Here is a 26,756-nt window from a genome sequence, read left to right on the forward strand (position 1 = left end):
AGATTCTGCTCTTCACCTTTCATAACTTCACAAGCACCATCGTATCTCTCCGACCTCCTCCATCTTTACACACCCTCTCGTCCTCAAAGATCCTCTTCTAATATTCAGATCATCACACCCACCAAGAGCCACATACCCTGTCTAACTACCCCAGGGTCAGGAGCCTTCAGCCGTTCTGCACCCCCCACACACACACGCACACCTCTGCAACTCTCTTCCTCTCCATATTCACAGCCTTGACTCTTTGTCTAACTTTAAACCCTGATTCTAAACACACTAGCATTTTCACTTTAATAGTAATCTGCTATTCATTTACTATAATTGATTTTCTTATTATCTTATCTTATTATCTTATTGTTTATTTTATTATTTTGCTGTTTAATTGTGTTAAGGTTTTCCTGAGTGCTTTGAAAAGCTTTGAAAAAAAATTATTTGTTTTTTATATTATATTTTTTAAGATTATTTTTTATGATGCACAGAAATTAGCTTAATGATTATCTGGATTTTTTTAAAACTTTATTAAAATTCTTTTAGTCACTTTTTGTGGAGATTCTCTGCCTCTTCAGGTATCTCTACCTTCTAGTTTTGCCGTATGCAGGATTCTTAAATAATAAACACACACACACACACACACACATATATATATATATATATATATATATATATATATATATATATATATATATATATATATATATATATATATATATATATATATATATATATATATATATATATATATATAATATTCAGGTGTATTAATCTGAGCTCTTTGCTTCTGTATCAGTTCAGTTTGTTGTACTTTAACCTCAGGTTCCTGAAGCCACCCTGAGATCCTTGCTTTCTGTCTCTCTGCCCTTGACACCCTCATGCTCTTTCCTGTCCACTCCAAACTCCCTGGACAGACACCACCGCTTCCTTATGCCTCCCTCTGTCCAGACCACATGCCTTTTTCGAAAATCTTGGAAAACCGTGAACTTCTCAATTTTGTCATCTTAAGAATGTAAATATTTTATTAGGCTAATAATTGTTGGATTAATTTTAAGTGACGTGGTCATCTGTGAATATTTAATGTCTGTTGATGAAATATTTGTGTAGGTATTCAGTGTAAGTGAGTTTAAAGGGAGCATCAGGCACTTTTTTTGATAGATATCAAATGGTATCATTCTATCTAGCGTATGCTGATGTCTAGCATCACTTGAGCAAATAACGTTGACGTCAGTGAAATGATGCTTTTTGTATTGATGTCACAGTGACATTGTTTTCAGGATGAAGTTTTCATCATCCTGTACCGTTTCAGTAAAACAGCAGCAGACTGAAACTACTCACCCTCAATAAACTGTAAACTTATATTATGGATTTTAAAACACAGATTTTGCATGTGGTGATCTACAGCTAGCTCTGGTCTATAACCTGCGCTCAGTCTCTAAAACAGATATTCAAGTTGAAAAATTCTAAATCTCTTAATTTTGCCGTACTTAAAGGCATAAACATGCACAGTTACACGACTTCATTTCTGGACCGGGTTTTCAGACAGCTTTCAAAAAAAGCTGCCGAAGAGTGCAAGGACGAGTATCGGTATCCGAGTGTGCAGTGATCTGATTGGCTCAGGAAGTATACAGAAAAACGCACATCCATCAGTTAAGACATCAGTGCTCATGTTATTCTTGATATAAAGATGGTAGTGTGTTTGATAGGTATGTGAGATTAATAGGTGTGTTTGCAGAGCTGAACTGTTGCTATGTTAAACTTTGTAGTGGCCATGTTAAACATTTCCTGCCTGTTTGTATTATTTATTTATTACATTATATCTGTGGCAGTTTAAATCTGCGTTAGTTATCAGAACTCTAGTGCTAAATCAGGTACAACAACACTGGCACAAATTTTTATTAATTTATTTATTTCCCCAATTCCCAGCCAATCGACAACGTCCTCCAATCTCCTCAACCCTTCCTGCGCTTCAGAGCCAGGTTACATCTCTGTGAAACACATGGGAGAGGCCGCCGTATATACGCTAGCGAGACATAGAGCTGTGGTACAACGTCTTCACTACTCATGAAATTTTTCAGCTGACCGGAACTGCTTGGCTATAAGCTATTCAGCATCAGTAGCTGCACTTTTTGCTAGACTTGAATGGTGTACTTTTTTATATAGAAGCATTTCTTTTGTAAAGCTGCACTTCAGACAGCTCCAGGTTTTATACCCAGACTCGATAATTGTGCATCGAGCTTCATCACCTTCACAGATCAATACATATAGAAAGAAGAATCGAGTGTTTTTTGGAAGTGTGGGGTGTTTTTTTTTTTTTGTTTTTTTTTTATAATAATAATAATAAAATGACATACCAGATTCTTCCATGATTTCCAGACAGATTTTGAAAAGCAGCATTAAGGCGTCTGCAGATTAGCAGCTCGTTACAGACTTGTTTTCCGCGTGGGTTTTTCTCAGCAATATGATTTGTTTTCCATCATTTTTTAAATAAAAAAAGAAATGTCTATTACACGTATAAAACATTTCACCACCGTAAACTGTGCTGTTTTGTGTTAGCTTATATAACCGAACAGTGAAACGAAGGCCAGCTTTCCGCTGGTTTGCGGAATTTACACATTGTTTTGGAACCAGGCCAAAAGCTAAATGTTCCGATATGTCTGTGAATCACGCTGCTAGGCCCACGAAAGTCAGTCAGAAAAGACTGACCTGTTCCACTGACCTTTCACTGAGTTTTTTCCAAACCGTACAGAATGCTAGAGAAATGCCCCGAAGCAACCGGTGACTCTAAGGCCGAGAAAAACTGATCTCTTAAATGTCAATAAGAAACTTTTCTACTTCCTCACAGTTAGGCTGCACCTTGATTTGAAAATATTTGTGGTTCTGGTACGAGATCGGGGAAGAATAAGTCGATCTGTGGCGTTTGTCGTGGCTACGTGCTGTCGAATCTACGGTTTTGGACGAAAGCTAGACTAGCGTTTACATTACAAACGATTACATGTAGCCTTTCAGATCATAACAAGTTCTGCATCCTCGTAGTCGAATGGATACCCTAAGGGTACATCACAGACGCTTTAGGAAACCATCAAGGTTCCGTGTCTCAGGTTAGCCAGTCGCGACATGTGGTTTTTGCCGCTCAAAGAGCTTTCATCACCCGAATCCGAAACACTGTAATGTAGTTCGTCAGCTCAGAATCCAGGAAACAGAATCAGGAGTCGGATACGTAACACTGAGTTTATTTCAGGAAAGCAAAAAGCAACCTACAGTTTGTTCATGAACAACCAAACAAGCAACCTAAATGTCGTAAATGTTCTCGGGTGAGTTCCGGTGCCGTCGTTCCTCAGCAGGACAAAAAATAGTGAAAATTTGTTGTGAAGCTGAGACAAAATATATCGGGATAATCACTCTCCAGGACGAGGATATCCGCAGGGTTACCCAATAATTGATGATGAAACATTTGTTCTCTAATCAGAGTTTGATTTTATGGTTTTAGGATGATGTGTTAAACCTCAAGAACAAACAGATCAGAATACAGAGTCATGATTTTAGATAAAAACTCCATTTAATCTTGGTGGATCTCTGAGAAGTTTAAGGGTCAGTTTTCCAGGGTAAAGGCCAAATATTGTAGAGTACAAAGAAAAATAATCCTGCCTGCTCTTTAAGGAGAAAAGCTCCTCTAGGTGTTGTGTTACTGACCCACTATATTTCCACACAAACTTAGCTCAAACACAAACTGTGTGAATGAATAAACACAGGAACTGTGTGACAACCCAGTTCCCTCCAGTCTCTGTGATGTCTTTGTCCCAAGAGCTTCGTATCTGACCTCTCTGTGTGTATTTACACAACCTATAGCTGAAAACGTTAATCAGAGCTGGGCTTCATCACAGGTTTCATTTCAGCCAAGCCTCGTGTGCGACACGAGCGGCAGGAATACGGTCACCTCTCTGGCCTTTAGTGAGAGGGAGGACCACGTTGCTGTGAAACGAGGCTGTTTGTTTGGTTCTCCTGCGAGAGGCTCGACGTCAATTTGCCTAATGGCTCATATTAAGCGTGCGCGTATTCCCTGGGAAAAAAAATGAGTGGTTAACAGTTTCATAACAGATTAGATTTCAGCACTCGGAAAAAATATATAAATCTCTGAGATGATAAAAACCCGACAGCACGCCTCGGACGAGAGCAGGAGATGAGGCTCGTGTTCTTTTCGTTCCACGTGTTTGTAATTCTTCATGTTTTCTTCGAACATCAAATCGTTAAGGAGAGAAATTCATTTACATTTTTACTGATGTTCCCCAGATATGGCAAAAACATCATCTCTGTCTACAATATGCATATTTAACAAAACACACACACACACCCCAAACACATGACGATCACATTAACGAGGACGGCCGGTGTGTGTGTGTGTGTGTGTCTCTCAGGTTCCCACCATGTGATTTGTGATATTTACAGAGCGAAGCACCGCAGGCTGTTTTCTTCTTATCGCTCTATCGGTGTACGACACTAGCAGGTGTCAAATCACAGGGCGATATTTCAGCGGTGCGACGTGTATTACTGTTTACTGTACACACTTCCCCTCCGGCTGCCCGGCTCGCCGTAAATCACACTAATGCCGTATCATTAAGTCGCAGGCCGCCGTGTCCTGTACAATCTGGGGGTGGGGAGGAGATGAAACAGCTCTGTGCGAAGCCGCTCTTTTTACATCGACGTGACAGTGTTCATCTCATCGTAACGACCATAAAACGGGTCAAAGGTCCGCAACGACCCGATAAACCCGTGCCGATCCGAAAATACGGCAAAGCGATGCTCGGGTCACACGATCCGGCGTTCTCCTCTGCACAGGATCTTTTTGAAAGCCCTCCTGAAGTCGTGGTTGAAGATGGTGTAGATGATGGGGTTGAGCGAGCTGTTGCAGTAGCCGAACCAGAAGAAAAACTTGAAGAGCGTGGTGGGAACGCAGCACGAGTCGCAGAGCGCCGTCAGCGTGTACGTGAAGAAGAAAGGGAACCAGCAGACAACAAAGACCCCGACAACGACGGCCAAGACGAAGGTGAAGCGCTTCTCACGGTTCTGCCGGCCCTTCCAGCGCCCTCGAGCAACGCCCTGCCGCGTGGAACGCTGACCCGCCTCGTCCCCTGGTTTGACTCGGCTGGTCTTGGTTGCGCCTTTGACCCGCTTCTTCCTGTCGGAGCGAGCGTCGTCGTCCTTGTGGTCGGACGAGGACGAATCCTCTGCGCCATCGTCCTGCTTCCCGTCTGGCTCGTCGCGACGCTGTCCGTTGCCGTTCTCCTCCTTTTCAGCGTCGTTCCTCCTCCGTAGTTCGTCTTCTTCTTTTCTTCCTCTTCCTCTGGTCCTGCTCTTGGCTATCCGGTAGATACGGACGTAAACGAGCACCATGATGACGCAGGGCAGGAAGAAGGAGCCGATGCAGGACGAGATGACGTACCACTTGTCCTCGTTGATCTTGCACAGGGGACGCCCCGCCTCTTGATGTCCCTCCTTCTCCATGGTGATGAGAGGCGGGAAGGAGATGACGGCGGCGATGACCCACACCGCGAGGATGACGCACTTGACACGGCGAGGCGTGCGCTTCAGGTTGTACTCCACGGCTCGCGTGACGGACCAGTAGCGGTCCAGACTGATGGCGCACAGGTGGGCAATGGAGGCGGTGCAGAACAGCACGTCCAGCGCCAGGTACACCTCGCACCACGCCTGCCCGAAATACCAGTAACCCATCAGCTCGTTGGCCAGCGAGAACGGCATGACCAGCGTCGCCACCAGAATGTCGGCCGAGGCCAAGGAGACCAGGAAGAGGTTCCGAGGAGCCTTCAGCGCTCGGCTCGTGAACACAGCGATCACCACCAGCACGTTCCCGAACACGGTGAGGAGGATGAGCAGCACCACGAGCACCACCAGAGACGCCCGCAGAGGGTATGGAGCACCGCCGCCCGTCCCGTCGGTCATGTTCGAGCACCCCGACGTCCCCATGGTCATGAACGTGGGATTCGACGCTCCGGGGTCACTTTGTGCAGGAGGACGGGCTTCACGTCTCAGTCAGGGTCTCCGGGCGAATTTCATAACGTTATTTTGTCTGGTTTCGTTACTTTATCCTAAAAGAACATAGAAATTAGTTGTTAATATAATTAATGTTAATATAAATGAATTACAATTGATGCTTCTACAAAACTTTTTTTTATAAACACATGCATACATGCATAAATAAAAGTACCCAAAACAAAACAGCTTACCTTTTGTGAGATGAAATCACGCAGAAGGAGAAAAAAGTAGTTCCGATGCGCAGAACTTCTCGGGAAGTAGCGCGAGCCTCAGGTGCGTTCCTTTCATCAGTTCCCGAATCCTGCTCCTTCTTCTTTCTGTACTCCTTCTCTCTAATCATATTTATCTGCAGTGTTCTTCCCCAGACCTAGGCGTCTTTCTCCGGATTTCTGCCACTCCCTCGATTCCCCCATCATTTCCTTTCATTTCCCTCCTTCTCCATATAAAACCCCCTCGCAGCCTCCGAGTTAGACGTCGCGCGGCAACCGGGGCACGGGCGCGTTATTTATTCACTCGCTTTCCTACCCGTATTCTCCAAATCCCGCCCTGGCGTCGCGTGATTGGCTGATAGTTCCCGGATCGGAAGCAGCGCTCCAATCCTTGCGAGGGAGTCGTGATGCACGTAGCCAACGATAAGCGCTGGAGGGCGGGGTTTTTGTCGCCTGGCAACAGAGTAGGAAACTGCAAAAAAAAAAAAAAAAAGTGCACGCGCATCTTTCGTTGTAATAAACCGGAGCGTAAAGGGAGCTGAACACGGGCGAAGCGCGCGCTATAAAAGTTAATTAAACGCGTGCGTTTGTGTTTCCGTTCCGTTAAACCTTTCAGGAAACTTTGGCAGAGACTCTTTCAGCTTTCTGTGAGCACTAAAATGTTTATAACCGGCACTGGTATTTCACTTCAAACGAACCACTAGATGAAATAATCGCCGTTTTTTTCCCTAGAGACAAACCGTAAATATTCAGAAATAAACATTTCACATAAACAACAATTTTAAATAAACAATTTATTTGAAATATCTGAATGTTCTTTTGCTTTAAAACGAGTAGATATTTCCCAGCGCTTTAATGTGTCTCGTGTCTTCACGCTCGCGCGCCTGGTGAGCAGCCTCTCTGTGTGTGTGTGTGTGTGTGTGTGTTTGCTGATGCTTTGAGCGCCGCCTGCTGGTCACGGGTCATATTACAGCAGTACACGCTCGGGCACGTGCCGAGACTTATTTACACGGTTCACGGAGCTCCTTACCTCCAAAATACCAGAAATACTCCACTTAAAGTTCGCGTGCGTCTCTGAACGCCTCCGTTGTTGTTGTTTTTTTTTTGCACTGTCAAAAATAAAAGCTTTGTTAGCAACCGTAAACGCCATAGTTGAGAACTATTGTTGGTTCACTATAATTTACTATTTAAAAAAAAAAGGATGCAAACCTTGAAATAACAGATCCTAAATTTACTCCCAGTCTCTGACACAAACACAATCCTATAAAATACCAGAGCTCAAAGTACAGATCAGATTCACGGTAAATTACCAGCACCTGTGGTCAGTAGAATTTCATGGAAAAAAAATACTATGGTTGCTATAGATTTTAACCGTCAGCAAATAAATATTTTTTTGCTAAATAACAAAACGTGAATAAAACCAAGGCACAAGAATATTATCCATGGACTTCAGGACACGTTTTTTTGTGTGTATTCTGTGTTAAAACTGTGTGAACAAAGAAGTGAGATCTTTGGGGGACAACAGCAGCATGTGATGGATAAAATCCATGATGGAACAAATAAACATTATTTATCAGAGTCCAGACTCGGGTAGACCCGGAGAAACGTAAAGCGTGTAGCGTCACCGGTTCGGCTTGAGGACCTGCATGGTGGTCCACTGTGGGCTGGTGTGATGCTCTCTACAGCCAAAAACCACAACAGATTGATGCCAGACAGCGTTCTGTTCTTAAACCTGGCTCCTTCTTAAATCTGGTGACTTTTTTTTTTTAGAGAGAGACCAGTTTCAGCTGTTAGACGCCATAATCCTTTACTTTCTGTCCGGTGACTTCAAGTCCAGCAATCAGACTTTTACTACAACACTGAGCAGTAACCAGCCAAACTAGCAAGAACTGAATATATTTGAAACGCGGCACTAATAAATAACTGATAATAAACGTAAAGGGAAAACACTTTAAATGTTATATTTATCTTAATACAAGTCTTTTATTACAAAAGTAATGACATCCTATGTTTATATGCCAGCATCTGATTATGACTTCTGAGACTTTTCCAGCTTTTTCAGTGAACAGTAAACATCCACTACATCAGGAATAACATTTTCATTTTTGCCTCATAAGAGAGAGGAGGGGGGAAAAAACCTTCCTATGAAGAGGCAGTGGTGATCATAACAATAATAGAACACCACATGGCCTTCATTCCATAATAAACTGCATTTGCTTCTGTAAGGGGTCCGTTATATTCAGTCCATTTGGACCAGCGATTAACAAACTGAAGGTTCAAACATAAAGCCCTCTTCTCCATATCATAAAGAGACTTTAGTCCTGTCGTGTATCAGTGGAGGTTTACCTCACTCTAGTTAGAGCTATTTTTGTTTTTGATGGAAGACTTATTCTGTACATGTATTTGCTCCTGCTTTCCCATTGCCCAGATGTGAAAGGTCAAATCAATCCACGTGCCCTTGAATCTTTCCTGACCTCTTACTCCAAAAACCTTGGATGTTGGGGCAGATCCCAGAAGATGGTTAGTGTCCTGAGAGCCACATCACCTCCAGCATTTAGTTACGTGTCATTTAGTCTCTTTTGGAGCCAGGAGAAAAAACTGAGTAATATTTTCCCAGTAAAATTCTCTCCAGCGCTGTAGTTTGTATAGGTTTTCCCAGTCTTCTGGTATTACAGTGCTGCTTTCTTTCCACTTCTCCCCTTCATCTAGAGCAGGGGTCCCCAACCTTTTTTGTACCATGAGACCAGACCATTTTACTGCGGCCCAGGGGGGCGACATTAGTTTTTGGGTCATTTTAGCGTGGGTTAGCTTACTGATGTATGGAAAAACCCACGACTGAGTCAAATGGACACACATTAAATATAAAATATTAAGTTTATTGTTTATTCTTTGCGGCCCAAAACCAAATGATCCCCAGGCCAGTACTGGTCCGTGGCCCGGTGGTTTGGGGACCCCTGCTCTATAGGACATAAACCTCTCGATATATCATTTGTTTCTCCATGATGTTTAGATGTTTGCTCAGTGAGCTTCACTGTGTGTGCAGGAGGATGTGATGGATCCAGTTCAGGGTTTAATTTACATGATCTTCACCTCTGCATGTGAAAATTCCCTCTGATTCAGATGCTATGAGTGTCAAATATATGGCCCCTCATTTCAGCTGTTAGCTGTTCTGCTGCAGAAATCTCTTCCTGTTAAGACGCTCAGACCTTCGTTACAGTCTAGTCAACGGTCACGTGGCTCTAGTTGACATCTACTTTAACTTTGACGCCTCTTTTTCCGGACTCCATGCTTCCTGATACGTGGGAATCTGAAGGAGTTAGCTAGCATTATGTAGCTGCATTCACTTTTATATCCTAATATCAAAAAAAAGAAAGAAAAAAAAAGCTCCAGCTCAGTAGTGAAGGTGTTGGACGAGAGAGTTCGGATCCCAGGACTGCCCCGGCCTGTAAACCCTCAGTGTTATAAATGAGTTAAAAAAAAAAAAAGCGGTTAGTTTTTCTACCAAATGAATCGTTTACTTTCTACAGAAATAACGTGTGTGTGTGTGTATTAATGAGTTATTATTTCTATAGTTAAAATAAATACCTGGAAAGACATTAGCTTGAGGATCACTTAATCTTGGGACCCCAGACACGTCATTTCAGGCTAATGGAAATATAGAGTCTCGATTGTAAAATACATATTTAAATAAACAACCAGCTTGTACGTTTTTATATTTACAGAATTTGGCAGAAGAGTGACTTGAGTTTCTCGCCATCTAACGGAACCCGGAATCAAGACTGAAGGTCTGATTAAAAAAGTCTTTTAAAAATTGGTCCCTGCAAACAGAAAAATTGTACAATAAAATGCCCCTAACGAAAAACTGTGATGAAAATCTAACACTTCAGTCTTTTTCTGGGGTAAATCCTGACTTTCCAAAACATTTTTGCCATTCTTCCCACTAAAAGCATGGCAACAGATTGTTTGAGCGTCTCAGCACTCCGGCTGTTCCAGTCTTGGGTGGTTAAGGTGTGCGTCAGGTTGATGTCGTGCTGGAAGGTGAAATTCCTCTCCATCTTAAAGCGTGTTAGCAGAAGCCTTAATTGTCTGATATCTGGAGCCTCCACCCTGGTTAAAGCCACTTCCAGCTCAAAAAAAAGCATCCTAATGCTGGGTTCACGCTGCACCGTTTTCAGAGTGGTCAGGTCACGGTTGTTTTCACACTGCAGGACTATCTGTGGTAGCGTTCAGTCTCTGCTGTGTTCACACTGCACCATGGATCGGCGACAGGAGCTTTCACACTTTCACAACAGGAAGACAACTCTGTCTGCTCCGCAAACTGCGTTACACAGCCGAACGTACGCGAGAAACAATAAAGCTAAAATCACACGTGGGATCAGAGACTGGAAATGGAACCCTGCAAGAAGTTCGCGGTGCGCTGATTAGGGCGGAGGAGGAAATGGTTGGGGAGATGCAGGGAGCAAGGATAGTGTGTTCTGCAGAGAGAGAGAGGGAGGTAAATTTCCTCCATTTCTTAGACTGAGAAGGAGCCTTTCTCAGAACTGAAGCCATCCTTGCTGATATAGTGGTCTGTAACTCCTCCCTGAACTGACCGCTGCTCTGTATCTCGCGCTCTCCTTGGCTGTAGGTCATCGCCAAGGTAATGTTTCGCTCAGAGCTCCTTTCACACCGCAGTCGCCGACGGGTCCAGATAATTTAGCATGCCAAATATTTTACAGGCATTATTATTTTGTCCTTAAATAATTCTTATTCTTTTCCAGCTTAATATACTGGTTGCAATTTCACATAAAACCCTGCCATTTGAACAGGACACGGGCGCTCGGTACTCATCGAAGGCATTTATTTTCCACATAACAATAATAATAATAATTCCATCTTGTTAACAGCTAACTGTAATTACACAAAAGAGGAAAATCCAATGTACATTTTGTTTCGTCTAAGCTTTTATACAAAACTGGGAATGCGATGCCTGTGGCGTGTCTGCGAGCGGGGAACAGAAAAAAACAAAACAAAAAATAAACGAAAAGCCCTTTTTACAAGTCCTCGGTTGACGGTCGGTGCTGCGCTCGAGTCGTGTGTGTACAGCATTGTGTGTAAGAGGTCCAGCAACAGATGGAAAGCAGTGACCTTGTCCATCGCGCTCTGCTTTTTTCAGATATGCTGCTGCTGCTGGAGACGTCTTCACAAAATAAAAGGTCAATTGAAGAAAATCTGATTCGATCGTGGACATGACCGAAAACTAAAAAGATTGATAAAGTACATGGTTGGTTTGTTCAAACGTGTACAGTCACTCCATATTCATACAATACTTAAAGACAGATCTGTTCAAATAGTGTAAAAAAAAAACCCAAACAAAATCAGTCTGAAGGGTGGTAAAATTTTAACACTTTGCACAAACTGAGTGATGAAGTCCAGAGATCAGAGATATGGGTGATGTTTGTGTGAAGCACAGTGACCAACTGAGCCCAAAAAAAAGTCTCATAAAATGATGCGCAAACTGAAAGAGCTGTTTTATGATATGTTACAAAACCCCACTGATTCCAACGAGCTCGTGTTGAAATAAAGTGTAAAAACGCCCCTTTTTGAAGCTGACGCCGGATTAGAAAGTGCATAAGAGTGAAAAGAAATCGTGCTTTGAGCCGAGTTTCCTGGATGACTTTGTGTCCTGATTCCGTGTGTGTGGAGTTTGTCATTAATGATACGTTTATGATATGTTTGTTGGGGGTGGGGTGGGGGGTTCTTTATTGTCTCGGACCCCTCTCTCGAGCGATCGATGTTCAGGAGAACAAACCAGCCGCTTGTGCTGGATAGGCACAATTTTTCCGTGTGTCTTTTTGTTTTTATATATACGCTCATATAAAATGGTTTTCACAACTACACTTGTTTGTTTGCACTTACCCAACAACCTTTGTACAGAAACCAAACTGTGTGTGTGTTAGAAAGGAACCCAAAAAAATAAAGGATTATGGTGGCAGCAGCAGCAAATGATGGAGAGGGGGAAAAAAAAAAAAAAAAATGTTTTTGCATACAACAGTTTTTAGGATGAAGAGGAGGAAATGAAAGAGTTGGCAACCCGGTTTTGATGCTCCGAGAGTTTCCTGTCCTCCGAAACACACACGGATCAGAGTTTGTTAAAAGTTGATGATTGGTCTGTTTGGTCTGAAGTGCCAGAAATCTTTCTGCTTCACCTTCCTTCTTTTGTGTGAAACTCTGCTCTTTACTGGTTCTCAGGGGGAGTTCTGGTGGTCAGACCATGGCACGGTAAGGGCCCTGCATCTTGAGGAACTGGATGATGAAGGACGGGCCGCCGGCGACGATCTGCGGCGGGAGCTGGCTCAGCGGGCAGTTCTCGATGCTCATGATGGACAGCTTGCTGCAGAGCGCCAGCTCGAAGGGCAGCCCGTGCAGATTGGGGTTGTCGTTCAGGTACAGTTCCTCCAGGTTCTCCAGAGTGCCTGAGGAACACATTGGTTAGGTTTAGGGCTGATTAATGTAAACACTTGTTAATTGTGTGGCTTGGAGTTGTTTGTTTTTAGGAAAGTGAATGTTAAATCAACACACCAATCTCTTCAGGCAGGTGTTGTAGGAGGTTCTCTCCCAGCCCCAGGTGAGTCAGGTTGGTAAGATGGCCTATCCCTCTGGGTAGAGTGGTCAGCTGATTGTTGGTCAAGACCAGTTTCTGGAAAATATAATAGTCTTAGAATAGAATAAAATATGTCCGTCTTAGAAACTTTAGGGGGAGGGAAGTGGGTGTGTGTGTGTGTAATGTGATTGGTAGTACTTACCTACACACACAAACCCCTCCCTCCCTACCCACACTAGCCAAACAAACTAGATTACGACGTTTACATTGGTGATGACAATAACTGCAGCTATCGTGACGGACCTGCAGGTCTTTCAGGTAGGCGATCTCGTTGGGGAGAGACTCCAGCTTGTTCTCCTCCAGGTCGAGCTCACGCAGCTTCCTCAAGTTGCCGATCCCGTGAGGTAACTTCTTCAGCAGGTTGTTGGACAAGACAAGGACCTGGACACAAAGGGGTGTTAAAACACACAACCCCCACTATGCATCACACAATCACAAAAACCATGACGGTCAAAAGCAGCTCACCTCAAGCGAAGCGAGTCCACACACGTCCTCGGGAATCTTGGTCAGCTGGTTGGTGGCCAGGTTGAGTTCCACCATGCTGGTCCACGTGCCGAAATCCAACGGCAGTGAGGTCAACTGGTTATCCTAGAGAAAGACCGTACAGAAATTATAACAATCGAGTATAACACGAGCCTCTATTCCATCAGGATTCCATTCACTCACCTTCATGTTGAGCTTGCTGAGAACTTTGGCTCGTGAGAAGATGCCGAAGGGGATCTTGTTGACGCGGTTGTGCTCCATGTTGAGGGAGTAGATGGTGGAGAACTGCGATGGTCCTCCCACAGGATACGACTGGAAACAGTTACGTGCCAGCGTCAGACTCGTCAGGTTGACCAGGCTGGAGAGCAGACCCTGCGGATAACACAGGAGCATACTGGACTGTTCCTCTGCTTGTATTTAGAAAAAAAAAAAAAAAAGGTTTCAATTAAAGTTACTATTTTATCCCTAATGAGCAAGTCTGCGGTGAGGAAGAAACCAGGTTTAGGTGACACTGGACAGTAAATAATGTCCTTTCTACAACAGCAACCAAGGGCCCATGAGGAACTAATAGGTCAGTGTAGTAAATAAAATACATCCAAGACAAAAATAAATTAGAGCAACTAAACACCACCATATGCAAACCTCTCTAACACACAGTGTAAAAACCATCACAGAGTACAATTAACCAAACTTCCCTTCTCAACATTACAGCTCAATTTCTAGATTAATTCTGGAAACAACAAAATGAAGGTTTCGTGTAACCAAAGCATCACAAAGTTTAACACAATCAACAATAAAACCACTGAAAATATTAATATTAAATGTCGCTCAGTCCCACAGCCATTTAACATTACAGATCACACAGCTGAGCTTCCTCATAAAGCAATGAACCCTTTATGCTCAAGAATCACACTGGACAACAAGATCCTCAGGCTCACCATCACCACAGGGCAGCACCAAGCATACAGCTTAGTATGGACACTATACAGAGTGTTAATAAAATAGTCAAAAGACTGTGTTGTGGTATTTTTGGGGCTGATAATATTCAGAAAAAATGAACAGCCCTAACACACACACAAAGATCACAAATACTCACTGAACAAATTCAATACAAACACCACTGCATCCATAGAAGCATCACCCAGTTAGAAGTTTCAGGAGATTAGGTGCAGTGATGGATAAGCAAGAGATAAATCAAACAGAAATTTCTTAATTGTTCTTAAGAGAAGCATGCATCTTTACTTACAGCATCACCTGTTTTTATTATTAATATACACCGATCAGGCATAGCATTATGACCACTTATATAATATTGTGTTGGCCCCCCCCTTTTCTGCCGAAACAGCCCTGACCCGTCCTGCACTGTGTATTCTGACCCCTTTCTATCAGAACCAGCATTAACTTCTTCAGCAGTTTGAGCAACAGTAGCTCGTCTGTTGGATCGGCTCACACGGGCCAGCCTCCGATAGCCACTCTTGATAGATACTGACCACTGCAGACCGGGAACACCCCACAAGAGCTGCAGTTTTGGAGATGCTCTGATCCAGTGGTCTAACCATCACAATTTGGCCCTTCGTCAAACTCGCTCAAATCCTTACACTTGTCCATTTTTCCTGCTTCTAACATCAACTTGGAGGACAAAATGTTCACTTGCTGCCTAATATATCCCACCCACTAACAGGTGCCATGGTGAGGAGATCATCAGTCTTATTCACTTCACCTCTCACGGCTCATAATGTTGTACCTGATCGGTGTATATTATTATTATTAAGAATACTACTTCTACAATAACAATAAAAAATAACACACATTTCTAGACTCGGCCCAAAGAAATTTGTGCTTTATAAAAGACAGGAAGGAAGCAACCACCACCACAAGCCCGAGATTTCTAAAAATTAGGAGCAGAGATACCGGTCCCACACACACCCACACACACACACACACCCACACACACACACCCCATGTGTGTCAAATACATCACTGCAGATTTGGTGCCTGCAAAGCAAAACTCTAATTCAACTCCATAACACTATTTCAGTTTGAACATTAAAGGGCAACACCACTGGACACACACAGACGATTTAATAAAATATTCACTGAGGTCAGATTGATGTTGAGTCTCTGATGTCACAACACACATTGTCCAGCCAAATAAAATGTCCTTTAAAAAAAAAAAAAAAGAATCAGCAAAAAGAGCCACTAAACATCAAAAACTTGTCAAAACAACTGAACACACACACGCAGAGTGTTCTGAATCCACTCCAACACCACCACATGATCTGTCCATTCTGGAAACCAACTATGGAGAAAATTTGAAGCCAGATGTAGACATTACAACAGGACGGCATTCTTCATTCAGAAACCTTGATTGCTGTGAAGTTTAATAAAAACCTGTTCAATTCTAATGTCCAAAGACGAGCTCATCTTTCCTGACTGACAAGAACTAAGACTTTCTACAAAGATAAGGAAATTGAACACACTCCTCGAGTCCCACAGCCAAGTCACACACAGCAAACACTTCAAGCCACTTTAAAAAAAAGTTTCATTTGACAATCACACCAATCTGCAGCTGTACATTTACACCCGTAATGAAGAGGCTAATCGCTAAGCTCAAGAAAAATAACAGTTGCACATTTATTGAAACGGGATTATTTGTGTGTTTCTTGAGTGACTTTTGCATCAATACTTTTCAAAGACTAAATTTATCATGTAAGAGCAGTGTGTATTTAAAGCTACTTTATTTGCACACAACAGCTCCAGAACATCATGCTCAGCACAGATGGATGGATGAATGCTAAAGCTGTCACTATTTAACGATATACACTTTGTCCATACATGTTGAGGTTCTCTTTGGGAGGGACACGTTTGGACAGGATTAGGGACGACTACATCAGAGGGACAGCTCATGTTGGACGTCTGGGGGACAAAGTTAGGGAGGCCAGATTAAGATGGTTTGGACATGTCCAGAGGAGGGAGAGTGAGTATATTGGTAGGAGAATGTTGGACATGGAGCTGCCAGGAAGGAGGCAAAGAGGAAGGCCAAAGAGGAGGTATATGGATGGAATAAATGAGGATATGAAACTAGTGGGTGTAAGTGTTGAGGATGCAGAAGATAGGGATAGGTGGAGAGAGAGGATTCGCTGTGGAGACCCCTGAAGGGAAAAGCCCAAAGAAGAAGACACTTTGTCCATACAAATGTGCGCCTAAGACAGCTTTTCATTTTATTGTTTAGCGTCTGATCCAGCAGCAAGCACCCTAAAAGTTTTCACCCTTCATGAGCAAGCCTGAGGCAACGGCAAGGAAAACCTCCTTGAGATGATATGAAGAAGAAACCTTGAGAGAAAGCAGGCTCGTTTGACACCGGACAGTAAATGATGTAAACGATGCTCTTTCTACAATTGTTTATAGATAAACGAAACAAAGTGGATAGAAAAACGACGGCTCAACATCCATTCGTCTCCCGACGTTACACGTTTATTTCTAAACTCATCACGGCATAAAGAAGAAAGAAATCTGTTCTTAAACACTGGAAGCCACCACCTAGATTTCAGAGACGGTCCGACCGATCAGACGCAGAGGGATCGAGCCGTACCACTGGAACCTACAATGTTCTCCCTGTGCTTGGTGGGTTTCCTCCCAAAGACTTGCTTCTAGGCTGATTGGAGTCTCTGAATTCCCCGTAGTGTGTGACTGTGTGAGTGAATGAGAGTGTGTGTGTGCCCTGCGATGGGTTGGCACTCCGTCCATTGTGTATCCTGCCTTGATGACCGATGACGCCTGAAATAGGCACAGGCTCCCCGTGACCCGAGGATAGATCGGATAAGCGGTACAGACAATGAAATGAAAAGAAAAGTATTTTTACACGTTTGTATATTTGACTTAAATACAGGTTTCAAAATTGTTTGGAATCAGAGAATTTTTCTGGATAATCAAGCACTCTTTATTAGATCATAATCACATCTCAGTATTGTCTACAATAATCACAATATGAATTTTTAACCAAATCATGCAGCCTTCGTTAACACACACACACAAACACAAGACAGATCTGTGAACTAACTGACTATGACCTAACACTGAAATACTCTTAAATACTTGTACGGCAACATCGCAAAATCCTTCTCCGTGTTGACCGGCAACGAGCTGCAGCCGCGTCCTAAAATCATCATTTCCCGGCCACTTCAGGCGAGAATCACAATCGGTAGCAACACAAGTGTTAGCTGGGCATAGTGGTATATCTAGACTCACCATATCATCTGGTTCCAAGTGACAACTACAACTGCTACTAGTACTATCAAGTCAAGCACCTTCAATCGAAAAAAGTCGATCAAGCTCAAGTTTTCACAACTCCACTTACAGGACGCAATGTTAAAGCTGAAAGCTCATTACTTCCTCTGTTCATGGTTCGTTACAAATTCGGCTAAATCGTCGGTCACCTTGTCAGGGGTTTAAGAGTGAGGAGACGGGACGACGCCCGGCCCTTACCTCGGGCAGCACGGAGATGTTGTTGTTCTCGAGGTTTAACTCTTCCAGCTCCCGGCACTTGGCTAACGATCGGGGGATCGCCGACAGCCTGTTGTAGCGCAGACCCAGGCGGTTTATGCTCGACAGATTGCCTGCGACAGAAGAAAATAAACAGCAATTTTTACCAAGGGCATGACGATCCTAAAAATACAACATATACATATGACATTTAAATAAAAAAACAAAACAAAGTAAAACCAATTAAGCAAACAATCACACAAAAGAAACTGTGGTCAGATCCCGAGAAATCAGATGGTTTATGTTTCAGACCTGCAGCAAATCAAAATAAAAAGCCACAGAATAAAGCTAAACCACCGGACAATCCCGAGGCGCGACTGCAGCAGCGCCGGACCAATCACATGTCGATAAAGGAAACGGAGGGGTGTGGCGGAGCAACAGGGCTCCATCGGTACATTCTGCCGGTTTAAAAAGGCCCGGACACATACGCGGACAAAACCAAAAAAGCAAGCGTTTCGCTCAGACGAGAACAGAAAACGAGATGACCTAAACTGTCCAGCTCAAGAATGAACAATGACAAACTTGGAGGACTACAGTATCGTCAAGTCCATAATGCAGGAGCACCTGAAACAGACATTCAACAACGGATCCTTAAAAAAAACACAAATCAAAGCTCGAGGAAGCGGTCAATCGGAATTCGCTCTGGAAATTAAAGACGGTCAAATCTGTACTGAAAATCCATTTCTGTGTAAACATTTTGGACACCTCTGCGATCCAAATAAGTCATCGGACACCTTCGACCTCCGGTCTGCATGACCAGAAAGCCTGAATGGGTCGACAATAAACAACTGACCTCCTGCAAGAACGTGACACTTTGCATTACAATGAAATCGGATTCCTCCCCGAACAGAGAACGGCTGACCGCGTTCACCCGTCCTTTCGCTCGCACCGAAACCTGACTCTATAAATAAGATCAAACGAGCACAAAAAGCCTCTTCTGTGGTTACAGTTCTGATCAGGAGTCACTGATAAATGTAGAAAAGTCCAAAGTCGTCCGGTTCCTAACAAGAAGTCGTCTTCTGGATAAGAAAAGTACCTTTAAACTCGGCCAAACAATCTTCACTCGCGGTGACAAAGAATCACACCGAGAAGGCACGTAGAGCCTTCTACGACTTTAGGAAACCTCTGGCTAAACTCGAGGTCCCGGCTAAACCGTGCCCGAAACTTGAAAGGAGCGTGAACATATTTTGGTGTTCAGGACCATAGCTGGATTTTTTATTTTTTGTCAATTTTGTTTGCTTTGGGTTTTTTTCCTCCTTAATTGTTTTTTTAAATTGTAATTAAATCAGCAGTAACACGGTCATGACAACACAGCTCATTGGAATTGGAACGTGATCAGGCAAGTGGAGGCGTGTGGGTGCGAGTACCGATCGTCTCGGGAAGGTCCAGGAGCTCGTTGTGCTGAAGGTCCAGGTTGGTGATCTGCGTGCAGTTGCCGATCTCTTTAGGAAGATGCTCCAGCTGATTGTGGGCCACATCCAGAGTGATCAGGTTGCACAGCTCTCCTGTACACAGAGACACAGAGAGAGAGAGAGAGAGAGAGAAACAGAGAGATCACACAGGGTCAGGAGATAATCCAGCACAGACAGTACGTTCCTGATACTTGGCAGAGTTTCATCACACGTGTCGCATCTCGTCGGCCAATTAAATACGGCATGCCAAAACTCGCTACAAAGTCCAGCACTGAAACGACACGTTCCTGATTCGCGAGCTTTCTCTTAGGCGTGGTTTTAATGTCGAAGATTTTGCCTCAAAAAGCTTTCATTTGCCTCATTTTTGTTCTGAAACTTTTGCCGGTGTTGAAAAAACCCAGTATGGCATTAGGTTCGGCCACTTTCGGTCAAACGTGCTCGGACATCACCGACTCATTTCAATACATTTTATTGGCGTGTTTATTTGTCTTTTAACAACAGACACGGTCTGCTTTACAAAAATCTTGAAACATAGAATAAAAATATAATTATATTTAAATAAGTTTAAAATGAAACAATTATCCATAAAATTCTCAGAGTGGGGGGGCGTGTGAAACATTCTCGGGGCATGGGGGGGACTGACAGGAGAGAGAGGAAAAGAGGGCGGGGCGGGGTTAAGTGTCACTTAACATTAGATGATTCGATGCGGCCAATCGTCCCTGTTTAAGTTCTGATTTTATTGTGTCTTTAGGCGCGTTTTTGAGAAGCGTCCTCCGAGCACTGGCTAAAAAGCAGTTTTGTTCGACTTTTTGTTGGAGTTTTGATCGACTGATGGGTCAAACTGTTCTAATGCAAACCTTCTCAACGCGTCTGAGGACTGCACTCGGAAATAAATTTTTTTGTTTGTTGTTTTTTTTAAAAATTATAATCACTCACTTTTTACAGGTTACAAAGTATCAGTGAGCCCAGGACAAGAGCAGCTAGGCAAGCGTTACCCGCCTCTCACACACACACAAGCACACACGCCCACACACACACACACTCACATGCATACACAAGCACACACACGTACGCAGACACACACACACTCTCACCAATCTCTGCGGGCAGCTGTTTGATCTTGTTCTCGCGGATGCTCAGCATGGTGAGCTTGCTCAGGTTGCGGATGTCCTTCTCGACGGCGGTGATGCGGTTGAAGCGCAGGTACAGCGTGGTGAGAGATGAGAGGCGGTACACCACGGGCGGGATCTCCCGCAGCTTGTTGTGCCGCAGGTCGAGCATGCGCAGCCTCTTCAGGTTTTCCAGAGAGTCCGGCAGGCTGGTGAGCGAGTTCTCGCTCAGCGCCAGCGTCACCAGGCCCGACAGGCAGCCCAGCTCGGCCGGGAGGCTCTGCAGCTTGTTGCTGTACAGGTAGAGCTCGGTGAGCGGGGTCAGCTCCTTGACGGATGGCGGGAGCAGGTGGATGGAGCGCTTGGACAGGTCCAGGCGCGTCGCGTTCTCCTCACGGCATTTCACCAGCTCCTTGGCCACCTCCGCATTGCCGGACTTCTTGCGCGCGCCGGTCGCCGGGTTCGGCCGCTTGATCGTGTTGTCGACGGAGAAAGCGACGGCCGGCGGTGCGCCGCTAGCGTCCTTCTTGCCGTCTTTGGCATCTTTCCCTTTGGTTTTGGGCTCCTTGCCCTCCTTGCCGAGGCCGGCGGGCGCCTTGGGATCCTTGTCGCGCTCCTTTCCCACGAGCACTTTGGCCTCTTTTTCTTTGCAGTCTTTGTCTTTGCCTAAAGCGCCGCTCATGGTGAAAGCACTTTGGCCCGACGCAGCATGAGACCCTCAGTCTCCTTCTCTCTCCCTTCGCTCCTCTCGTTCGCGGCTCAAAACGAAAGCTTTAAAATCGCCGCCGTACCTCGGCGCATTCGTACATCCCCGTGCACTCGCGTGAGCACGTTTGTTCGATGACGGTCGACGACGCCCGGCGGCTCCTGCGTCCATCAACGCTCCGCGAGGAAGAGAGGGGCGCGACAGAGCCGGGGCGCGGACGGGGAGGCTAGTAGCCTCGTGCTCTTATGAACTGTAGATACTGCCTCAACTGGATTGGAACAGGACAAATGGGTCAGCAGAGCTCGCATCTTTCACACCAAGCTGTGGAGAGAGAGAGAAAAATAAAGTTAAAATAAAGCACTGAAATAGAAATAGAATAGAAAGCATTGGTCAGCAAATGGGAGGATCCAGTTTAAAAAAAAAAAAAAACCTGCAACAAAGTAAAAAAACAAAACAAAACAACCATCACTTCAGAGCGAGAGCGCAGCGTGTAAGAGGCGAGACAGGCGGCACGTGTTGTCAGTATGAGCTCAGATCGGACCGTCAGAAAGGCTAGCACCGCTGAGGACCCTCCATGGCAGCGCTCTTCAAAGCCGTGACCCCAGATTTGCAGCATCAGACACACACTATTGCACAGCGTTCGACAGCATGTTGCACACTGCAGCTTTAAAGTCTCTCTACACTACACTGCACTACTGGCACCATGGTGAAGCGTCTCAGCTTTAGAACGTGACTTTGTTTCTCTTTTTGAGTTAAGCCTCACATTCATTTCACATTCAAAAACGTTCGTAAATTTCCTGTGATTACGAGAATGAACAAGACACGCTGGTGCCAGTGACGGTGTTCCGAATACACGAAGAACAAAATCACCTCACAGACAGAAAAGAGTGAAATAAAACTGGGACAGAGCTGAGGTGTTATCTGTGAGACAGACTGTGTGTGTGTATATAAAGTGGGCGAAGCCTGGAGACCAGAACAGAGGTCAAGCTGCATAACTTGCTCCTGCATCTCTTGCGAGAGAACACACACACAGGATTCTTACAACAGGTCCAGATTAGTGTTCCAGGGATAGGTACAGAGAGAGATACAGTGAGAGAGACAGATACAGGGAGAGAGAGACTGGTACAGGGTGACAGACACAGAGCGAGCGAGAGAGAAACAATCAAGGGGACAAAAATATTGGCCTCCAAGACTCCATAAGACGCATGGCACCAAAGTGACTCTCTCAAAGAGTCTCAAAGTGTGTGTGTGGTGGGAGAAGCCTGGAGACCATCACAGGGGTCAAGCTGCATAACTTGCTCCTTATCCTGAGAGCTCACACACACACACACCTTTTAGAGATTTAGTAGATCAGTCCTGGATCAGTGTTCTTGTAATAATTGTTGTTAATGTTTGAATTATGGCGAAAAACACTTCGCCATATAAATTATATAAATATAAACAGGTCAGGACTGACACTGTAGTAACACAAACAGCGAGCTCTAACCACAACACCACACACACCCTGACCTTAAGGGGGGGGGTGGGAGCATAACCAGAGAGAAGAGAGAGACAGAAATAGAGTAAACAAGTGAAAAACAGAACACAAGACACATAAAAAGAGACAGATACAGAGAGAGAAAGGGAGAGATAGAGACAGAGAAAGACAGACAGATGGGGGGGATGCAGGAAGATAGAAATATTGGCCTCCAGGACCCCAGTAGACACATAGCACTTGAGTGAGTGAGTGAGTGTGTGTGTGTGTGTGTGTGTGTGTGTGTTCAAAACCAACAACTTTGTGGGAACATTTTAATAACATTAAGACCACGTGTAGTTTTCATTCTTTCGTTTTTGAATCATTTTACTCACTCACATGGCTTTCTATTCGGCTACTAACTCTCACATGGCACACACCTGATGTAGTGGGCTAGGTAGTGTGCACTAGGCCTGAGGGTTAGAGACGGAGTTTGGGATTTGAGCAAAGGTCTTAATATTGGATCACATTTCTTATCGTCGCAACACATTTGTCATATCCCAAGATCTACGACTTTCTTCAAAATCCTTCCCCTTAGCCAGCTCTCCGTCAGATTTCATACATCTGTAATTAAATAGAAGGAAATGCATCTGACACTGGAAGCAGTGGGCCTTTCTGTTTTCTGCTTAATTTTGTTGTTTACTAAAGAAAATGTTCTATTGTGTATAATCGGCACTGTGATCGTGAATAATCGGCACTGTGATCGTGAATAATCGGCACTGTGATCGTGAATAATCGGCATTGTGATCGTGAATAATCGTTCAACGGTTTTTTATTGCAACACAACTGTTTAGCTACACGTTTCTACGCAAAACCGATACCGTCGGTCCTCCTACACGTCACGCAGCTGCCGTTTAATCACAGATGCGTTCGGACCCTCGGGCATCGGGCGAGAAAGTAACGCAACATTTTTCCGCTTCGTTCTGCGTCTCGCGCAATCGCCTTTTTCTCGCCAGAGCAAAACCAAAGCCGTAAGTAGCGAGAGTCCAAAGCGGAGCGACCGGGAAGAACACGTCGGCGAGAACCGCCACGAAGATAGAACACCGTGGGGTTCTGGAGGCAGAGGCTCCGCCCACAAACCTCAAATACGTCGCCTGACGCCTTTCTGACCACGAGCCTGGGCGGTTCGGTTTCTATCCGGTTCTCCGGCGGAACACGGTTACGAAAAGCGCGCGGTTTGAGATCTAACTCCGGCACTCTCCCTCACTAAAAGATAGCAAACTGAGCTTCCGATCACGTTTACAGGCGGCCCGTGCACACTCATGCCTTGTTCTCGGACACCCCGCGCCTCGTCGACGTTCCTGCTCCGACACGCCCACTCTAAACTCGGGAAGAATTCCTAATAAGCCGAGAAGTTGAACCGGGTGTGTTAGAGCGAGGAGGAAAAACCCTGAACACGAGCAGATTCCACAAACAGGACTGAGAACCACGGCTGCGGCAGTAAACACCACTCCGGTGGACGGATACAGAAGTGTTTTTTTTAATCCTCTAAGAAAAAGTGCAGACGATACACGATTCTGGGAGAAGTTAACTACTTTTTAGAGAAGTCTCTGGATCTCCTGAGGAATCAGGAAGAGACCGCTTGGTGACTTCTCCCTTCTCCTTGCACAGCACAACGTACACAAAAAATAAACAAACAAACATCAACCGCTGTTTCGAGACAAACAAAAGAGAGACGTTCTGTTCTGTTCTCCTCCTTCACTCCGTCTAGCTCGTGATAATTAACATTAATATTAACCTTCCGCTCTGGTATGCCTTTTTTTCTTTTCCTAACCCGCATTCCGACAAATCCCGCCTCCGATGTTCAAGTGATTGGCTAGGCGCCACGTCAGTTAGGCAAGCTGCGCGTGAAAACGAATTATCAGCCAATCCGAAAGCAGGAGGCTTGATCCCACGAGCCGATCATAGCCCGGGAGGCGGGATTTGTCTAAATACGACTGGGTTAGGAATAAAAAAAAAAAAAACACACACACACCAGCGTCCCGGTGTCTAACTGCGGTGACAGCGACCCGGGATCGTTTTAACGTCACGTTCACCGAGCAGACAGACAACTGTTAAACTTAACTGATCGTAGTTAAATAAAGAGTTTGGCTATAAACAAATTGGCGAGTTGCCCGATTAGCCGTAATGTTTGAACACACCTAAGCAGGCTAAGGTTAGCTCGCTGTAGATGACAGACGAAGCGAATTTATAATTTGTTCAATAACGACCCGCTTAGAATTCGTTGCCTTAGTTTGCTCAAATAAAGAAATATCGCCGTTTTATTGTCGGTGTCTAATATGAGCTAAGAACGATCCGAACCTCTAAAGCTAAGCTAAGCTAAGCTACGGAACGGTCGGCTTTCTAACGAAGGCCTTGCGCCGAGCCGCGGCGGCGCGTGAGCGCGGCTTCCGGGCCGCTGGTGAGGTGTAAGCGGTGAGCAGGCGAGCTGTCGCCCGGTCTTCGGCTGAACTGACGACCGACAATTGATTGACCTCAAATTATTAAGAATGTTCACAGCCGGGCACGCGTTATTTCTCCCATCTATAAATAACCGTCAAAGAAAACTCCTCACAGGCGTAGAAAAGCTGTACGCGTACACACATACAGAGAGAGGGAGAGAGAGACAGCGGCCATTCCAGGGCTGAACAAAAGGAGCGTTTTAAACCCCCTGCTCAGCTCACAAGCGCCGTGTCTAACGCCAGCGTCAGCGAGAACAGCTTTCCGGTGACATTTTATCGTTCGCCGCCTTTCGTAAATCGACATCGGCTAACCGCGTCGTGTAGATATTAAAGTGTTTTTTACCTTCCGAGGTGTCGCTCCGCCATCCTCCGCTTCCTCCTCCTTCCCTAACGCCGCCGCTGCAGCGCGAGCCCGCCCCGCCCCTCTTGGTCTCCCCGCCCGTCCTCCACCTCCTTCTCCTCCTCCCCCTCGTCCTGCCTGCCAGCGGGATGGCGTCACACGCACGCCATGGTTCAAGCCAAACTCTCGCGAGATATTTTAAAGTATTGTGCCCGGACACGCGATGTTATCGCGAGATTTCCTAAGCATTTCTTTTTCTTACACGTATTTACCTCACAATTACAAACGTGTAGTATTTCAAATAAACCTTTTTCTAAATAACAATAATAATAATAAAAAATTTAATCCAATAAAATATCAAAATATTCTGTACGTGTGCAAGTAACACCTAAATGATGTAAGTACAATGAAATGAAATTAAATTAAAGATGTAATTGTTGTCATTTGTGTGAGAATGTTCAATTGGAAATATTTTTATATTACAGTAAGCTCTGTAATTACTGGCACCTTTACTGAAAATGAAAGAACTATACATTAACAAACACATTTAATACACTTTTTTTTAAATATTTTTTTTTTACTCACTCATTTACAGGAAGAGCTTTACCCTGCTGGATCAGAAGTTTATCCCCAGAACACACCCTGGATGGAGCAAGGTACACACACACTCAAAGAGACAGACATTAGGAAAGAAATAGAGTAAAAAAGAGAAAAACAGAACAAAAGACATGCAAAAAAAAAACAAGGGGAGAGAGAGACACAGATATAGGGAGACAGAAAGAAAGAGAGAGAGAGAGAGAGAGAGAGAGAGAGAAAGAGAAGGGTTAATCTTAGTCACCTGGAATGATTTTTGGACATTCAGAGAACACTAGACATTTTTCTTCTAAATCCTCCTGTCCAGGATAACATGCATTAAAGGTCAGTTTTATAACTTCACTCATGAAATCAACATTCAGAGGTCAAAAGTTCTTTATGTCTTAACATCGGTTTTCCTGCACTTTTATTTCAGCTCAGGATCGATTTTAAAAGAGAGAGAGAGAGACAGCAAGAGAGACAGATAGACAGACAGACAGAGAGAGAGAGAGAAAGAGAGAAGGGGGGGGGGTGAAGATCATGTCAGTCACATTGTCCATGTTGTGCAGCAAGAGCCAGTGGCAAAATCAGTGACACAAGTGGCCAGTAAAGCAACACAGACTGTTCCAACTATAACATTAGTTATCTCCATGATCCTACCCAGAACAGACGTTCATCCTAACACCATACACAGAGTGAACACACACACATATCACACGGACATGCCGGAAAGCCTAACCTGG

General features: G+C 44.5%; 2 protein-coding genes across 2 annotated transcripts; both read right to left on the reverse strand.

The window, feature by feature from the left end:
* Nucleotides 1–2,746: 2,746 nt before the first annotated feature.
* Nucleotides 2,747–6,532, reverse strand: adra2a (adrenoceptor alpha 2A). Its single transcript, XM_058381578.1, has 2 exons — nt 6,234–6,532; nt 2,747–6,095 (listed from the first exon to the last, which is right to left on the reverse strand). Exon 2 carries the CDS (start codon nt 5,977–5,979, stop codon nt 4,798–4,800), a length of 1,182 nt encoding a protein of 393 aa, XP_058237561.1. The 5' UTR covers nt 5,980–6,095; nt 6,234–6,532; the 3' UTR covers nt 2,747–4,797.
* A 4,537-nt stretch (nt 6,533–11,069) lies between these two features.
* On the reverse strand, nt 11,070–25,570 carry shoc2 (SHOC2 leucine rich repeat scaffold protein). The gene is made up of 9 exons (XM_058381573.1): nt 25,444–25,570; nt 20,426–21,467; nt 19,287–19,424; nt 17,863–17,993; nt 13,561–13,749; nt 13,360–13,482; nt 13,138–13,275; nt 12,813–12,930; nt 11,070–12,706 (listed from the first exon to the last, which is right to left on the reverse strand). Exons 2-9 carry the CDS (start codon nt 21,120–21,122, stop codon nt 12,498–12,500), a joined length of 1,743 nt encoding a protein of 580 aa, XP_058237556.1. The 5' UTR covers nt 21,123–21,467; nt 25,444–25,570; the 3' UTR covers nt 11,070–12,497.
* Between the last annotated feature and the right edge of the window lie 1,186 nt (nt 25,571–26,756).

The sequence above is a fragment of the Hemibagrus wyckioides genome, linkage group LG27 (genome assembly GCF_019097595.1).
Source record: "Hemibagrus wyckioides isolate EC202008001 linkage group LG27, SWU_Hwy_1.0, whole genome shotgun sequence".
Classification (NCBI taxonomy): Eukaryota; Metazoa; Chordata; class Actinopteri; order Siluriformes; family Bagridae; genus Hemibagrus; species Hemibagrus wyckioides.

What these genes read in the sequence shown, in the direction of transcription:
- adra2a (XM_058381578.1), bottom strand. Translation starts at nt 5,979, where the DNA reads ATGACCATGGGGACGTCGGGGTGCTCGAACATGACCGACGGGACGGGC.
- shoc2 (XM_058381573.1), bottom strand. Translation starts at nt 21,122, where the DNA reads ATGAGCGGCGCTTTAGGCAAAGACAAAGACTGCAAAGAAAAAGAGGCC. An exon ending in GTGGACTCGCTTCGCTTGAG is followed by an intron (nt 13,276 to 13,359) that starts GTGAGCTGCTTT and finishes CTTTGTGTCCAG; the next exon opens with GTCCTTGTCTTGTCCAACAA. An exon ending in CCTACCTGAAAGACCTGCAG is followed by an intron (nt 12,931 to 13,137) that starts GTCCGTCACGAT and finishes TATATTTTCCAG; the next exon opens with AAACTGGTCTTGACCAACAA.